Source organism: Psittacula echo (assembly GCF_963264785.1).
Source record: "Psittacula echo genome assembly, chromosome: 9".
NCBI classification, from domain to species: Eukaryota; Metazoa; Chordata; class Aves; order Psittaciformes; family Psittacidae; genus Psittacula; species Psittacula echo.
Window position 1 is genome coordinate 18,030,322 of NC_137745.1, and position 18,284 is coordinate 18,048,605.

At 40.3% G+C, this 18,284-nt stretch overlaps 1 protein-coding gene across 11 annotated transcripts in view; it reads right to left on the reverse strand.

The window, feature by feature from the left end:
• PBRM1 (polybromo 1) overlaps positions 1–18,255 on the reverse strand; it is a 69,085-nt gene extending 50,830 nt beyond the window's left edge. For 4 of the 11 annotated variants that reach the window (XR_013957619.1, XM_080625275.1, XM_080625268.1 and 1 more), the window contains exons 1-12: positions 18,144–18,246; positions 15,437–15,551; positions 14,205–14,360; positions 13,368–13,465; positions 12,644–12,791; positions 10,249–10,380; positions 9,449–9,565; positions 8,836–8,904; positions 7,981–8,079; positions 6,715–6,800; positions 3,201–3,299; positions 244–335 (exon numbers count right to left, since the gene is read on the reverse strand). Coding sequence is in view for 10 of the 11 variants with exons in the window: in XM_080625275.1 (XP_080481401.1) it covers positions 244–335; positions 3,201–3,299; positions 6,715–6,800; positions 7,981–8,079; positions 8,836–8,904; positions 9,449–9,565; positions 10,249–10,380; positions 12,644–12,791; positions 13,368–13,465; positions 14,205–14,360; positions 15,437–15,475 (1,135 nt within the window). In the remaining variant the exon portion in view is untranslated. Of the gene's footprint in view, positions 1–243; positions 336–3,200; positions 3,300–6,714; positions 6,801–7,980; positions 8,080–8,835; positions 8,905–9,448; positions 9,566–10,248; positions 10,381–12,643; positions 12,792–13,367; positions 13,466–14,204; positions 14,361–15,413; positions 15,552–18,143 lie in introns of those variants that run through there. The other 7 variants (XM_080625270.1, XM_080625274.1, XM_080625272.1 and 4 more) reach the window with 6 other exon arrangements.
• Positions 18,256–18,284: the final 29 nt, after the last annotated feature.

Sequence of the window (18,284 nt, forward strand, 5' to 3'; positions counted from 1 at the left end):
TACTTGGAAATACACACACTAAATTCAAACCATGCAAGCAAGTATGACCTACGCTGTCTGACCAGCTGTACATTTATACATTTCTACTTAAGAGAGAACAGGGATTGAATTTACATGCTGAGTTTGGAAACATACAAAATACTTTTGAAATAAAGATATTTGAATGTATCAGAAGTCCTACAGTTATGCTTATTCCAAACATTAAAATTGAAAAAAATAGAAAAAATGTATTTCAGTTCCTACCTGCCAAGGCTGCATCCTCATCGCTTTCTGACCCATATTGCAATGCCATGGTTATTGCTGATAAACGATCCCCTTGGGCTGATCTTTTGTTACTAGGAAAGAGAAGTAAAAAACCCATGCAAATTAAAAAAAGGGTTATCACATTAACCATTAGCAGTCACTCAGAGTGTGTAAGTAAACGTGAAGCTCATGATGGTTGCTTACAGGAATACAGACATGACTACACAAGAAAATACTGGAGCCCTGAACAAGAGAAGCTGTTAACGACTCAAGGCAGTCCATCAAACTGAAAAACTGGACACATCATCAGAAAGCTAGAGCTCAAGCTAACTATTCTTCTGCCCTATTTTGACTACCTGAGTATTTGAATTACTGAGGGAGAAGAGAGATGATAAAAAGTCCCTCACATGAATAACTTGGTTATTGATTCTGTTTTAGAAGGATTTGACTACAAGACGGAATCCAGCACACTGTAAGCTGTATAAGCTGTCTTCTCCCATTTCTCCATTCCCACCTTATTCATTTTCGGCACACACAGTGCCTATATGCAAAGCAGCTTCCTCTGCTTTCTAGGCGGAGGAGACCAGCATTCACACTGGCTCTGGTCTCACGAAGACTTCTTCAGCATTCCTCTCTTCCTCCCTTTTGTCCCAGACCCGGGGCACAGCATTTCATGCCTACACTGTAGGCTATACCTGACAATCTCTGCTTTTTTACTAGGTCAGGTCTTTAGGCATCTCCAGCAATGGGCTCAGCCTTGCCCTGTGTGAGCAAAGTGAAGAATGAGGAAAAGCAGATGGGTTGCCATCATGCATGCCCAGGTCCCACACTTTCCAATACATCCTTTCTTGTCTTTTATATACACAGGTATTGCTCCCTTCATCTATGAGCTATTCCTCTGAAATGTCCATGGAGCTCATTTAGTCCATGACCTTGGGCTCCATCTGCCGCAACAGTCCTTCAGGGCAGGAGAGAAGGTGTGTGCTGTCAGACTGATGCATGCTGAAGCCAATTCTGGTTCTACTATGACTGCACTTTGCCCAGTTTCATCAAAATTCAGATTGATTTTTTTCATTAATTTGTATAAATTTTATTGCAATACAGTTGATATGGCATATAGCAACCATAGTACTGATGACTTACAGTATTACATAGCAAATAACATCACAGAATTCAAATCACAGGCTCTTCTCAGCCAGAATCAAACCCCCTTGAGGTACCCATTGGAGTTCCCCATCCTTTTGCATTACTCATCAACTGCACCCAGGCAGGGTGCCTTGGCAGATTTGTGGGAGGTGCATAATCTGCCAGGCCTCTCTATATTTTGCTATGAGTGGGTTGAAAGCTTGTGGGTAAGGATCAGGGACCAAGGCAACAAAGGAAACCTCGTGAGTGTCTATCACAGGCTGCCCAATCAGGAGAAGACTATTGATGGAGCCTTCTTACTCCAGCTACAGGAAGCATCACACTTCCTGGCTCTTGTCCAGGCTCCTCAGTTATGTCAAGCAGAAAACAAAGGTCAAAGAAAGTGATTGCTGATGCGCAAGACTGGTAAACTGGGTTTCCTAGTCAAGCCTGTTGTGGGATCAGTGCGACCCACTTACTCCACATAGCTTCAACTGCATGATGTGTAGAGGAGACCCTTCCTTTGAACTTCCAGTTCAGCACCAGCAGTTGGGGTGCCAAGAGGAGCTCTGCTTCAGTACCAACCATTTCCAATGCATCTTGAACCCCTTCATACGCTGCCAGTATCTCTTTTTCAGTAGTACAGCAGCCCTCAGATCCTCTGTATTCCCAACCCCAAAACCGTAAGGTTTGACCTTGAATGTTCACTGATGCTTTCTGCCAGAGGCTCCTGGTAGAACCATTCTCCCCAGCTGAGGTGTTTAAGAATATTTTTTACATCTTGCTCTGCATGGACTGGCCAAAGGGCTACTGCATCAATTATCTCCTGTTTCATTTATTCAGAGGCTTGTTGTTGCTCAGGGACCCATCTGAATTTGTTCTTCTGGGTCACTTGACAGAGAGGTCATTACTGCCAATGTGTCAGCATACAATGGGGTACTTCATACAAACTTCACCACATGGGTTGTGCACACTTTATCTGGATCTTTGGCTAACTGCTTCTTGTCCAGGTCGTTGTAAATCACCTCCAGCTCCACTCACTAATCCCCTCAGGTAATGGATACCTTTCTTCATGGTGGCTCACTTGCCTGGGTAACATATGACATCTTCCTTGATAGGAAGGGGCCCCTTTCCTTATGCTTGACAGGAGTCATCTCCAGAGGCTGAGGACTTGTGCCCCTTTTCCAACAGTATTGTCAATGTTCCCTTCCCTAGAAAGGGATGCGAGCTGTCTGGCTTCCTTACCCTAACTCCAGGCTATTAGCTCTGTTATCCCAACATCTGAGTCAATGTGCTCTTCTGGATAATGGCTGAAGTCTCTGCACAGATCCAGTAATCCAGCCTACTCAGGAAATCTGCCATAAATGCATCCCAAAAGCAATGCTTTCTTTTTACAGGCTTCATTAGTTTCCATTGGCCATTTCTTAATTATTCAGTCCTACCAATTACTTCTTTTTAGTCTCCAAATTTAGTTTACAACACATTTCCATGGGTTTTTTCACCTGCTTTATTTTGCAATGAAGCTTAACATACTGTTCTTCAGAACATTTCTAAGGAAATAATTACATATAGAGTATTTAATGACAGGTGTTTTGAAATGTTAAATATAAAACCAAACACAGAAGAGTAATTACAGGAAAGTAACTTATTAAATTATACTTAATAGATACTCGATGGAAACGTATCAGAATCTCAAAAGTATCTGCATCAACACTGAAGAGCACTCACAACCAAAAAAACCCCCAAAACCAAAACCAAACCAAATCAACAAAGTTTTAGTATTTCCATATAATGACAACCCACCTTTCCCTTCAAGTCCACCATTTACTTACCGATAATATTTGTTAGAAGAATTTCTCTCATCACCAACACTGCCTTTACCCTGTGAGGAAGGACCTGTCAGCTTGGAAGCAGTCAAATTTGATGAAGTCCTTAAGGTAGACGAGACAAGCCAAGGAAAGGGGAAAAAAAAGAGGCCCACCTTAGACCCAAGAAAAGGCGCAGCAAGGATAAAGCTTTTTACAGAATTACTTTGACAGATCAGCCAAAAGGTTTGGAGACAGATATAAAATGTTTTAAAGCTAACAGCAAAGTAACATTAAGATACATTTAATGCCCCAGCATTAACATCGATTTTGTTTACAAAGCCAGAGGAGGGTACAACATTTAGATTGAGGATTAATAGCTATACACACAGCTCAGGCTACAGTAGCAGCAAAAGCAGCCAACAAAATGTTCCTTAGTATCCAGATAAAGCTCATCATACAGATCCAATCACCTTTTATCAATACTTAACAAAATCATTGTCAAGTTGCTTGACAGTGCATATTGTCAAGCCACTTTATTTTGTCATTTTATTTAAGGGACAACAGGTAAATGCACCAACAAAGAGCAACTTAGTATGACAAAGGATACAATGAACTCTGCAACAGAAAAACATGATTTTAAACACAGAGGCAACACGTCCGTAGAACAGGTTAGTAGCAATATGATGAATTTGATCCAGATCCATTAACAACAAAGAAAAACAGACATAAATTGAGAAGAAAAACAGAGTAAATTAAGTTTCAGTGAACTCATGGGGGTATTTTATTAAAACCACCAACAGGTAAAGGAGACTCCCCTTTGAGACAATTAAGTAGTTAAGAAAATAATTTTGTTTCCTTCACTAGAAAAAAAACCAAAAAAAACCTAATGGTTCAATGAAAAAGCAACCAGTGAGGTGCAGACCAGCAGGTGAAAGGTTTGGTTTTCATGATACTTTTCTTTCACCCTAGTTTTTTTGTGCATTCAGCCCAGTATTATTGTAGCCTGCTTCAGGCTTTATATTTATTTTTTTTTCAAAGTTAGAGAAACAAAGAAGGGAGCTGTCAATTATTCTGACATTCAGACTACTTTGGGATTTGCAGGTCTATTGAGAACACAGTACATAAGAGAACATCTAGAATAAAGTAGCTTAGAAGTGGAGAAATAGAAATGGGTTGGCAGTGTAAGAGAGGAATTCGACTAACAAATATCAATGTGATTTATCTGTCATCCCTTCTTGTGCAAACAGCTTCATTTTGAAGGAAAACAACAGTGATAAAAATAAAATTACAATTTAAATAGCAAACCTCTATGCCTGTATGTAATTCTAGTTACTGCAAAACAAACGTATGTTTCGTTCAACATCTTTGTCAGTGACATGGGCAGTGGGATTGAGGGCACCCTCAGCAAGTTTGCCGATGACACCAAGCTGTGTGGTTCGGTTGATACGCTGGAGGGAAGGGATGCCATCCAGAGGGACCTCGACACGCTTGTGAGGTGGGCTGATGCCAACCTTATGAAGTTTAACCATGCCAAGTGCAAGGTCCTACACCTGGGTCGGAGCAATCCCAGGCATGGCTACAGGTTGGGCAGAGAAGAGATTCAGAGCAGCCCTGCAGAGAAGGACTTGGGGGTGTTGGTTGATGAGAGAAAATGAACACGAGCCGGCTTCAGTGTGAGCTCACAGCCCAGAAAGCCAACCATGTCCTGGGCTGCATCAAAAGGAGTGTGACCAGCAGGTCAAAGGAGGCGATCCTGTCCCTCTATGCTCTCGTGAGACCTCACTTGGAGTATTGTGTGCAGTTCTGGTGCCCTCAACATAAAAAGGACATGGAACTGTTGGAACAAGTCCAGAGGAGGCCACGAGGATGATCAGGGGACTGGAGCACCTCCCGTATGAAGACAGGCTGAGAAAGTTGGGGCTGCTCAGCCTGGAGAAGAGAAGGCTGCGTGGAGACCTCAGAGCAGCCTTCCAGTATCTGAAGGGGGCCTACAAGGATGCTGGGGAGGGACTCTTCATCAGGGACTGTAGTGACAGGACAAGGGGTAACGGGTTCAAACTTAAACAGGGGAAGTTTAGATTGGATATAAGGAAAAAATTCTTTACTGAGAGGGTGCTGAGGCACTGGAATGGGTTTCCCAAGGAAGTTGTGAATGCTCCACCCCTGGCAGTGTTCAAGGCTGGGTTGGACAGAGCCTCAAGTGACATAGTTTAGTGGGAGGTGTCCCTGCCCATGGCAGGTGGTTGGAACTTGATGATCTTAAGGTCCTTTCCAACCCTAACTATTCTATGATTCTATGTATGTTCAGTGACTGTAGAATCCAGGTCTTCTGGCACTACACATACTTTTAAGAAGGAAAAATTTAAACATATGTCACGAATTACTCCCTAACAGTATTTATGCTTTTATATTTTTTGTTGAGCATTTGTATACTTCATATAAGGAACCACAAAAAAAACTATGGAGGCTGAATGTCTCAAAGGACCAAATAGTAAAAATCGACCAGGTAATTTTCACTTCTTTCACACATCACAATTCCAGGCAACACTTTTAATACTGGCACCATCTACACATTTTTCAGACAACAAAAAAATGTAAACTGCCTTTCAGTAAGGTAAGGGAGTCCTGGTGTTTACAGCTGAACCATACAAACCTTTACAGGAAATAACAGCAGTTATTTTCTAGCATCAAATATCAGTAAACAGCTCAAATCCATAAAGACAGCCCCCCCTGTAAAGAGTTTGCTAACTCTGGGATGACTTGCAAGACATCGCTTTATTTTTTAAATAAATGACATGGTTCATACTGGCAAATAACGTCTAAACCTACTTCTAAGAGCTACTCATAGGAAAAAAGTTTGCATGAGAAGAAATCTAATTGCATTTCAGGTAAGAAACATCTAAAATGGCTGCATCACTTCTTCGTATATTATGATTTTCACAGGAAGAAAATGCTATTTCCTAAATAAAATCATCCCATGAAACAAGTAAGAGCTATGAACTGTATTTTATACCTGCCTGTTCAAGACCAAATCTATGCTTCACTAAGTCCAGATCTTTAGTGCCCTGTGCCTCTTTCCATTGCTAGAAATTTGTTTTCAAACAAGAGTTTATACAATGTGGACTTCCTTCTAAATATATTTTGCCTGAGGTCTTGTTCCTGTGTTTCTGTCCCTACCTAATTAATAGCAAGCTCTTATGTTTCAGCTCCTAATAAGGTTCAAGATTCTCCAGCATTTTTCATAAAGCAAAACACAACAAAGCACCATGTTTCTTACCATTACCTTTCTGTTATTAACGCTGAGTTATAAATCATCTACTGACACCTTTTAATGTGAACATCACAGAAGTATTTCACCACAGAAGTATTTCAACGAAAAGTTTCCTCCCAGAAACTATTTTACATTTTTTAACCTTTAAAACAACAATAAGCTAAGTTTTCAAGCAATTATTTCCCACTGTATTGTCCACAGCAAAATTAAGGGAATGTCTATAGAGATTTTTATATGAGATTACAAAAACAACTCTATTTGCAGTACCTGATTCGAAGACTTGACTTGGCCAACTCACTGTGTTCAATTTCAGCCTTTTTCATATTAAATATTTTTTTAATTGCATTTGCATCCTGTCAATTAAAAGAATTTATTTGTTTAATGTTGAAAGCGCAGAATGTTATAATCAGGCATATTCATCTATCCAAAAATCTAAAACAAAAATAAAGGGGTTTTTACATTTAGGTATAAAACAATCTGGCATGAGAAATGAAGCACAGAACAAAGTCTGCCTGAAATACACCCAGTGGCCTGCAAAAACTGAATAGAATAAATAGCTGAGTAGCTTTGAGGTAGTTTTTTGTCATAACCATAAAAAAAAAAAACAAACACACAAAAAACCCTACGATTTGCAAATATGCACAAATGCCATTTAGAATTAAACAGGGAAATTACTTTCTGTGCCTTTACAATCAAAAAGTTACCACCACTACTGAGATTTACACCACTTGCTCACTCTCATTCTACACCCATGGACTCAATACTTGAAGTAACAGTTCACAAGATAGAGATTACAAGTTCTGAGTGAGGTTACAAGTGTGAGTTATGTCACCAGGAATTGAAACTACAATCCCAACAAAAGCGTAACTGCAAAAGTCCAAGAACCACTTACATAATAGTGTTATACATATACAAGATCTCTCCCTACAAAGACCTTAAAAATTGAGCACACAAAGGAATAATTGAACACTGAAATTTTTTTACTTCTAGAGTACATGGAAACAGCAATGTGATAATCACAAAACAATAAACACAAAAGGCTGGTGAACTCAGCTTAAAAAGACAGGAGGTGAAATTTGTCACAAAAATACAGCTAAAAGGAAGAGGATCTTCAAAAACTATGCAGAGAAGGCATGACTCCAATTTTGAAGCTTATGATGAACACCATAAATAGTTCCTGCAATCTGGGAAGAGCAGCTGAGTACAACCGCTATCACTTGAACCTGTAGCTTCAGGCATTTCAACTTCAATCACAAGTACAAGGATCCTCCATTCCTCCAAAGAAGTTATGTAACTCATATCACAAGACAAAATCTAATCTGAAAAAATCTTATACCTCAGCAACTAATATGCATTCCAATTATACTAAAAGCAATATAAAAAAAAAAAGGAAAAGCTACTATTAGCCTTTTCTTTTTTAATTGCAAATAATCTTTAGGGCCTTATGCTAAAGATTACTTTAAGGCTCAATAAGCACAGAAAGTCGTGCAGAAAAATCAAACTCAAATCAAACTATGAATAAGTGAATCTAACCTTGAATACTTGTGATCCGGGCTCATTGTAGGTTTTGGCATTCTTTGCCAGAAGATCTATATCCTTGGCCATTGCATGAATGCTTTTATAAGTTCCATTCTATACAACAAAAACCAGAACTGGTTAAAGAGGCAACGTTCAGAGAACAACATAAGAAATGAGTCAGTAGCAAAAAGCAAAAGGAATTCATATAGAATAAAGGGAACATTTACAGAAAAACAAGAACACTTCTAAAGAGGCCAGATAAGTATCTGAAAAAGTCATGAAAAAGAAAGTTAAAATGTAAATGCTAAGTCCTTACAGAGTTTACAGATGCTAAGGAAAAGATTGAAAAAAAAAAAAACAAACATTAGACTGCCTTAATTTTGAAGATTTTAACAAAATGTTATTTTACCTCTATTCTCTAGTTCAATTATTCCATGTGCTACACAAAACTACTATACAATATGCTAGAATTACAGAACAATATTTCAAATTACTGGGCAAGTAAGATGAAAAATCCATCAGTACAAATCAGCTATTTATAGCACTAGAACAAAAGTAGGTGATGTTAATGCACGACCAAGCTTCAATACTTCAATGTTTTACATTAGCAGTACTTGCCAAGAAACTACTTTAAACCATTAAACATCAAGGAACCCAAGATATTCAGGCTTAATGCCAGTACTCTACAGTTTACAATGCTTGATCTTCAACACGGCTATTTCTGCAGCACTGACAGTGTTCAGATTTCTGAACAGCAGGGGAACAACACATTGTCTTTCCTACCACCACAAACTTTGGCTTCTTACAATTTTAGAGTGCTCACTGTTAAATAAGTATATACTTTGACATATTAACATGCTTGTACTGTACCTGTATCCTTTGGGCAATGGTCTTAAGATCTATGGGCTCCTTTATTATTGCATAATAATCTGGATATTGCTGGAAAAGAAAAATAATTTATCTATTACTATAAACAGTCACAAATTGTTCTAGTAGCTCACAGAATGAGCTATGAGTTGAACTGCAGATAAGAACAGTGAAAGCTCCATCAGTATACCAATAGGCTTCAGCTCGCAAGGCTGATACAAGGAATTATAATTCATCAATAAAGTGATATAAAGGAACAGTTCTGTCTGAAAGCCAAATATAGGTCTTCAGAGTAGTTATTTTGCTGGTTAAACTTATGTCACATCCTGAAACAGAACACTGAAATCAGATGTATTTAAAAAGATTAAAATCTCTACACCAAAAAAACCACCCATAATTACCTAACTGGCAAAACAGGGCAAGCCCCAGACTCCAATGAAGGGCTGAGAACAAATGGGTAGAAGCAAAGAAGGGAGCCAAGCTCTAAAAACAGCTGGGGTTTGTCACTGATGAAATAATAAGCATTCTGAGTGTGCCCATCACAGCGTGTAACATCAGTTATATAAATGTCCTGGTTTCCATCTTAAAACACAACCAGTATTACTAAAATACCCACCACTTTAGAGGGAAGTTTCTGAAACAGTTCACTGATGAGGCGCCCTGATGGGTTTGTGGCAACAGCTATAGCTTCAAGAAGCTGTTCAAGAATTTCCTTCAGGTAACCTGGAGATGACTAATAAGAAATAAAATCACAAAAAGTTTTAAGAGCAGCCATGGTGGAGTGCTTTAAGTTGCACTAAAATACAGGAATTGACTTTCCAAACACAGAAAAAAATCAGCTACAGAACACAGATGCAACTTTTGAGAACAACATTGATTATGCATTTAGGTTAAAGCACATGAGAAAAACTTTAATTTCACATTTACACTGCACATTGTCCAACAAGCGTTACGACTTGGTTGTCAGTATTAATGAAAATATGCATCCCAACATCACAAACACCAGACAAGCCACTGTCATATCCAGCTTATGAAACTCCAGGAACAGCTGCATTAACTGCATGAGATACATGCTGAAAAATGATGTAACTGGACATGAAGCTTGCTTGCATCAAACTTTGATGTTGGCATGATACCAAGCACATGTCATATTCGTCTCAACTAAACCACAACCACATTTCATCTGCATCAGAAAAGCTCATAATTTTTTTTTATTGCTAGGCAAAAGTGAAACATACATACAACGCTGTGAAATTCTTAACTAATAAACTGGTATCAGAAATACATTTTAGGGCATAATTTAACTATGAAAAAACTTAATGCTTATTCACACATGGAGCCAACCTCCTCCTCAGAGTCAGCTGACATACACAGCCAACGGCCTCCTACAACTGCAGGTGTCATGCCCACACTTACTAATTCTTGATTGTCATGTCCTTCTTCATCATCATCGTCCTCCTCAGCATCACCTTTTTGAACAAATTCATTTTTTGTGCGCAAATACAACTCCCATAATTTGCAGGCAGCTTTATATTCAGGAGAATCAGGCTGCAGAAACAAATCAAACATTTCTACTCAAAATTCAGATCATTCTTATTTGAAGGAAATGTTTAAATTATTGGTTGAATGGTATCAAATGCATTAAATAAATATATAATAGAAAACCTGGGAAATTCCTGCTTCAGTCATTCTTCAGAGATATTAAGAATCACAATAAGCACTAGAAAATATAACTTCTATCGTACCAAAGCATTTAAGTCTTTCAGAAAACTCAACAATAAAATTACTTGCGTTGAGGCTTGGACAAGCGTATTGGATGAATCCGGAAAAATCGTTAAGTTTTGCTGATGCATAACACTACTGGTATTTAAAATAGACTAAATATCAGTATGCCGGAAATGTGATTTAAGCAAATACTGCTGCCATTGTGTGGCACTTGAAAATTGATTTCTACAGAAGAAGAATGCTAATAAGTGTGTCAATATCTTTGGAAAGACTTCAACGATTTAGATGCAGCATTAACTGAAATTCTAAAAAACTTGATAACATGCTACCACCTGGGTATACATCTAGGTATATTTTTTAGAAGAGCTAGATGCATTAGTCAGCAAATTAAGTCTTGTAAATACAGAGTTGGTAGTGGCAGACAAGCACGTGCCTATAACATTACTACTCAAGAATGTTACCCACAAAAAACCAGCTTTTCCATTCTTACATATTTCTTTCCCTTTCTTCTGTCACTTCACCTGTATTTTAGGTATTCCTGCAGATATCTCACCTTTTTACTGTGGATTACGCTCATCTTACTTCCCTGTCTCAACCTCTGACAGCTTGCACCACAAATGAGAAACCAAGATGACAACTATCCCTAAGCCCACCTCACTAGGATTAAATATTCTCAAGACATGAGAGCAGGTGTTAATCATGAAGAACAGTTATAAAGAACACTCTGCTCCACTCATCTGCTTCCTTCTGTATTAATGCAAGACACTCAAAAGTTAAGACTTGAACCAAAATACTAACAAACCCAAAGGTTTCCATTCTAATTCAGCACTGCCAATAAAACTGCTGCAATAAAGACCTTGACAATGAATCAATCTCCCTGTTTTACATGCGTCATTGGAACTGCGTGGATAAGGTAAAAGATGAAAGAAGAAGAGGCTGTGTTTGTGTGCCGTACCTCCAGCTCACAACTCCGTATTTCTCTGGAAATGTCAACGTTTCTTCACCCTAGAATGATGGCTACCTATTTCTATTTTACATGCACTGTATTTTTACAATACAGGCATAATTCGGAGTCCACCATTCTGCAGGCAAAAGAAACCATGAAAATGCCAGCAATAATGGGCAAGTGCCTTTCAAAGCTTCAGGAACACACAACCAATTTGGAAATCCTTGCACTTTTACCAGAACGTGCAAATGTTTTATTTCATAAATCTGATTGTTTTTCAAAAAGCTACACACAGACATATACAAACATAAGCAAAACAAACACTGCTTTTCTGAATGTCACCTGGCTATGCTGGTTGGGTTATACAGAAAGCAGTCATCTGGATCATCCCCAAAGCCAAAGATAAATGAAAGGTAACTTTAGCAGTTCTAGATTTGCTGCATCATCTCAGTCACTACACACAATTTCACTGTTTTATGTATTTGACACAGCCTTCCATTAAACCAGATTCATCCAGTTTTCTTCCCCACTTCCTTATGGCAACTACAATAAAAACCATTCACATCTAAAATAAGACACATACCCAGTATGGGGGAATAGATGTCAGGTTGCACCCTTGATGAAGTACATCATCACCTACACTCAAAATCTATCATCACTGACCATGATAACCAACATGCCTTTTTTTCATATTATTAAGCTGTCAATGGAAGAGAAAGATTCAACATTGCTACTGTACACTTCTGGTTATTTATAAACTCTTCCTGTTTGAAGGAAAATCATCTTTTTATTATTTCAAAATGTTACATAGAGCGTGTTGTAAAGTGGGAAGGCTTTGATATACAAGTATTTTTCTCAGTTTATATCTCCATTTTTGCTTTCTATCTCTTTTGGAAAACTATATGAAGATTCTCCCCACACTATTTTATAGTTTTCCACAGAAAAAAATGGTATGGTTGGACATCTTACAAAGATATGGTCAACCTTTGGGAAATACATGCAAATAACTGCAACATGTGCTGTTCTCTTACCAATAATAAAGGCTAAACTGAAAAGCTTTTTGGCCAACCAAGGAAGAAATTAAACATAACTTGATGACTTTTTACAATGAATTTGAGCCTTTACATGTATATTCCTCACCTTATAGTAAGCCTTTGCATTGTTGAAGAGAAGCTGAAAATCTGCAGTCAGCACATTCACGTCATCATATTCCTCCATCTTTAGCTTTTGTTGGATTTTCATTAAATCAATTGGCTGAGAAACCACTTCATAATAATCTGGCTGATTTCTGTTGCAATGGCAAAACCAGGCATTATATTCCAAGCAGTAAAACCAAAACCACAGCACTAAAGTTTGGACGTGTCAATGACTAAATAAAACAAATAAAGTTCCAATGCATTTTTGTTACAGCTAAAACAGCTGGACAGTGGTCTATTAGTGAGCTTACAGTATTACATGCTCTGTTATCATCCTCAGTTTTCTGAGTTTAAGATAAAATTTAGTCTCTTACTTTATCTACTGCATTTTCAAGGGTCACTTTCATTAATCTTCCTGAAGACATGCCTTTATTACATCGCACTACTAATGTGGAACATTTTATAGTCGAAGGCATAGATGTTTTATGTAGGTGTCACAAGAAATGTTTTAAATTAATTTGGTGTATCCTTTTTTGACTGAAAAAGAACACTAATGTTATCATGTCCCATTGAATAATTACCTCAAATACCTGGATCAAACATTGGTGTGAAACTATGACAAATTTAATTAGATTTTTCACAGCTATTAATACTGAAGTATTCCTCAATATCCACTTACTCCCTGACTAAACCTCAGGTTCAAGGCTTAACCAGAACCATGGTCTTACCTTCGCTTCGGTGCCCTAATGAAAAGCTCACAAAGGAGCCTGCCCTGTTCATCTTTGTAATCTCTGATGGTGTTGTAAAGTTCATGGCATACAGCAATCTAAAATGCAAAAACAATAAAGTAATGAAAAAGGAGAACATTTTAAGAAGGTAACAAACCAAAGCCTACTAAGAATGGGAAGACAAGCTGCCAATCCACAGTGTGCTCTAAAGGAGAAGTGTGAAGAAACTGCTGCATCTCACACATTAGTACAACACCTGACAAGTACTGCAGAATTCTAATTTATTTTTTTGAACCCAGGGAGCTTTCTTTCAATGTTAATTCTAAATAAAACACACAAAATGTAAATTAATTCAGTACAATTCTCGCTGAGTTACAGACATCTAAAACAAAAACAGGGGTGGTTCTGCCCTGCAATTAATCAAAATTAGACTGCTATCTCAAAGGCATAACAGAGACACTGTGCACTTGAGCAATCACTGCCTGTGCCATTCCCCACTTATCTGTCTCTGTATTTGCTATTCAGACACAGCTCTCAACTTGTGAGTGTTATGATTTCAGCTCCTTCTCCAATATCCCTCCATCTGCTAAAATTATTTGGGTAGGGGGCAGGGGGAAAGGCAGCAAAAGGAAAATGGGAAAGAAAAACACGAAACTGGGAAGACAAGAACAAGCCAAAACCAAATGAGATCCTAAACAAAGTTAGCCAAGGCAGCAACAGATTCAGGGCCAGTATATATGTGCTACACATGATCACCTATTTTATTAGCCTGCATTTCCCAGGGGGGGATTCAGTATCACTAAGAAAAAGCACTGTCCAGAATAAGAAGATACTAACAGGATCTACAGTTGGGAGATTGGAAAGTCTCCTCCTCTTTCTGCTCGGGCCTGGTATGTTTGTGGAGTGGTGGGCATCATCAAAGTCTCCTCCGCTGACACTGCTGGAAGGAGAAGTAGCTCTTCGCCTCTTGGAACCCATGGAATCCAACTTCTTCTATAATGAAGACAAATGTTCTTAAACTCATGGCATTGCATCCAGACTCTCTGGTGAGAGCTAACTATAAAGCTAGCAATGCTCAGGATGAGCCACACATATTTGTTATATACTACAGTTCACTTAAGCCATATATCTAAACACTACCTTTTTGTAAATTGGCAAGAGTAATCAAAACAGTCCTACAGTTTTAGTCACTTATGACATCAATATCAGAAAACCTAAGGCTCACAATAATGCAGATGAATTCAGCAGCTCTTACTAGTATATGTTCTTAAACTATGTACATTTTGATACCTCATTTCATGCATGATAACTAAGCAAGAACACCGTTAAGTGAAAAAGGCGTACAGAGACATGCTCAGCTCTGGCGTGAAAGCACATCAATCTGTATCAAAAAAAAACCAACCAGCAAACAACCATAAACCAACCCAACAACAAAACAAAACTAAACCAAACCCACAACAAAACAACAACCAACAAACCCAAACCAGGAAGTAAACAAATCACAAACAAATATTCAAATGGCTGCTGAATACCTTGTCTTAGATTCAAGCCAAAGAAAGGTCTGGACCATTGTGTGACCCACCACTCTCACGTTAAGTGTAGGATGAATGGCTCAATCAGAAAGAAGCAGAAAAAGACACCTCCTTTTTTGGCCATATTTTTCCATTTACCAACACAAACAAACGAATAATCACCATCCAACAACCACAGTAAATTACAGAACAAGTCGTTGGCTCTTTCCCAGCTTCCAGTGATAGCACCAGAAAAATATATTTGAAGCTGTCTCAAAGGCTGAAGACAGAATAGATGCATCTATCCCAGCTTATACCCATCTTCCAACCAAATCAAGGAATTTCTTCTAGGAAGCACTAAGTTGGTTTACAAGGTATGGCAGCACAATATAACCGCATTAGAGCATTTACATTAGAAACAGAATTAATTTGAAGCACACAAATGAGATGAACAAGAATAAGGTAGGAGTAATTAACTGTCAGGATAAAGAAAAGCAAAATCCTAAGGCAGAGAAATGGAGAGAATGGTACATACAATCAATAATTTGCCAGATTTACCAGAGTACAACCAGCACCTCGAAAAGCCAGTCTCCTCATAGTGTCTGATGGCCAAGTACAGGTACTGGGAGAAGGTAACACTCTAAGAGTAGCAATGGTGTTAGTACAGTCAAAACTGTAAGACAAGAAAAAGGAAGGAGAGATAGAAGAAAATTGAGAGTAAATAGATAATTAAAAAATAAAATCAGAGAATAAACTGAATAATTACAGTGACAGAAAAAAACCAAGAAACAGAAGGTAGCTTATTTTAGCCTAACAGGAACTCTACAGAGCAATTTTGTACACAGAATGCTAGACAGTTCTGTAATGTAATTTTTACAGTAAAAACACATTTCTCTAATGTTTCTGAATACATATTACAGATTTCAGAGCCACTTGCTAAAGAATGATTCATCAAGCAGAACAGGGAGTAAACATAAGCAATATTTGACCCAAGAGTGAAAACCAAAAAGCAGTAACACTTACAGAATGCAAAGCAGTATGGTGCTAACAATAAGAAAACATTGTTTAAGGTCAAGAAACATCTAATAGGCTCTTTCAGTGATGGCACACCTCCACCAGTCTTCAGAATGGATTTTTATCCTCATAAGTAAACAACATTAGATACTCAGCCATACAGGTTCACTGCAGATCTACCTGTTTCAATTTCTAAGCCGTCTCTGATCTTTCCCCCTGCAAAATTCCATGTGAAATGTGCAGAACCATCATATGGCAAAATGATTGCTTCTGTGTAGTTCATACACCTACTGTCTTCAGTCAAACCCCAGAGATTGCTCTCCCCTTTGGTATTTGGGGCATTTTCGTAACACACACATACAGAAGAACCCGTGCTATATTAGCAGCAATTCACCTCAGGAACAGACATGCAGCCTGTTTCTTTTGGCACTTTTATCTAAGAGCTACAGTATCAAACAGCTAACACCAGGCACCTGCTGATGTGGAGGCTGTTAGAAAACATAAGTTTGTGGTTGTAAAAGGCAAGAGGGACTCCTGGGACAGACCATTCTGGCTCACCCAGAACTCCAAAAGTACACTCAGGCCAATCCCACCCTGAAATAAGGATGTAGGGACTCCCCCAGCCACCACCTGCAAACTGCACAGTAGCTTCTCCACATCAGTTACCTGAGGCACACAGCAAGCTGCAGCTCTCAGCCATACGCAGACACTGGTGCACGCTTGTACTATCCAGACACCTGGCCATTCTGTGCGCAGCCAAGACCATTTTCCTCCTCTAATAACTGAGGAAGGTGCAAAACACATACTGGTCTAAACAACATCATGAATACTCAGTGAAAGAACTGCTTACATGAAACTCCTACCGAATGTTAGGCTCCTCTCTCTAGATCTCCCAGCTCAAAACCACGGACAATCCAATCTCACTTGCACAGAAACACATTACATTTTACTTAAGAACATGTCATAGAACACCAGGTTGGAAGGGACCTGGAGGTCTCCTATATATTCTTCTGCAACATAACTGCTGGCTCATGAGTATTTCAACAGTCCCACTAAGAATCTCCACCACTACAAACAACGGGAGCTTGAGCATCTCCTTAATAACTGCTCACATCACCCATAATAAAAGTCACACAACCATAGACATGCCTGTAAGAAACGCTTTGGCCATTGCTAATATACATGTATACTAATATATACACAACGGGTGGAAGGCTGCCTCTCCCGAGAGCCACGCTAGACTGATCACCACAAGAATGACCCAGCCTAACCTCATTAAACGAACAGGTTTTATATGCGTTTGAGATAACACACTTCAAACAAGCCAATGAGATTCTAGCATACATTGAATTTTCTGCCTCCAAGTAGAAAAAAAGCTAAAAGCCGATAGATACCACATAAAGTATTGGATCGTTATTGGGATCTCCCACGTTTCCACAGAAATACTCACTAAAACATGCTAAATTTAGCAAACGGAACAAGGGAGGGAAACACAGCCAGCATTTCTCCCGCGTACGGATGACACTGAACCTGGCTACAACGTGAGAGTGGGACAGCGGCAACCGGACGCTCTAAAAGGACAAAGTAGACGAAGAAGCGAGCGGCACAGAACATCGATCCTTTTCACAACACTGAGACAAGAAACAAAGAGGCAAAACACAGTTTCCCCAAGCCGCCCACAGCGGGCCCTTGCCCGCACCCTTCCCTGTTCTTGAGGTGTTACTGTCGGCAGGAGTAGAAAGAGACAAAGGAAAACACCTCTCCGGCACCGGGCGCGCCTGTGCCCCACGGCCTGGCAGGACGGTGTCCCCGACCCGACCCGCGCTGCCCGCCGCACCGGCACGGACCCGCTCCCGCGCCACGGGCCTCGCTCTCGAGGCCCCGGTAGCGGCCGCCAGCCCGCAGCCACCCGTTGCCCGCTGTCACCGCTGCGAGCTCGGCCCGGTGGCGGGACGGAGCACCGGGGGCGGCGGCACCGCGGAGAGTGGGGGAGACAGACACCGGGGCCAGCGCAGTCGCCACGGCGGTGAGGAACAGAGACAACCCGGGGGCCGTGGTAAGGCCGGGGTCGCGGCGGGAGGCGGGGAAGAGGGAGGTGACAGGAGAAGGCGGAGGGACTGGGCACTCCCGGCCCCGGCCCGCCGCGGCGGAGCTGCTGCGCGCCCCGCGGCGGCCACACAAAGGGAGGCAGCGGCCTCCTGGCTTCGGCCTTGCCGTTCCGACTGCGCGACCCCGGCTCCGCGCCGCTCACCCAGCCGGCTCCGCTCCGCCTCCGACAGCCGCGGCCGTACTCGCCCTCCGCCGCCCGCCCCGCCACCGCTGCCACCGGTACCACCGGTGCCGCCGCCGCTCCGTACCGCCGAACCCGCCGCTGCCGCAAAGCCCGCCCGGC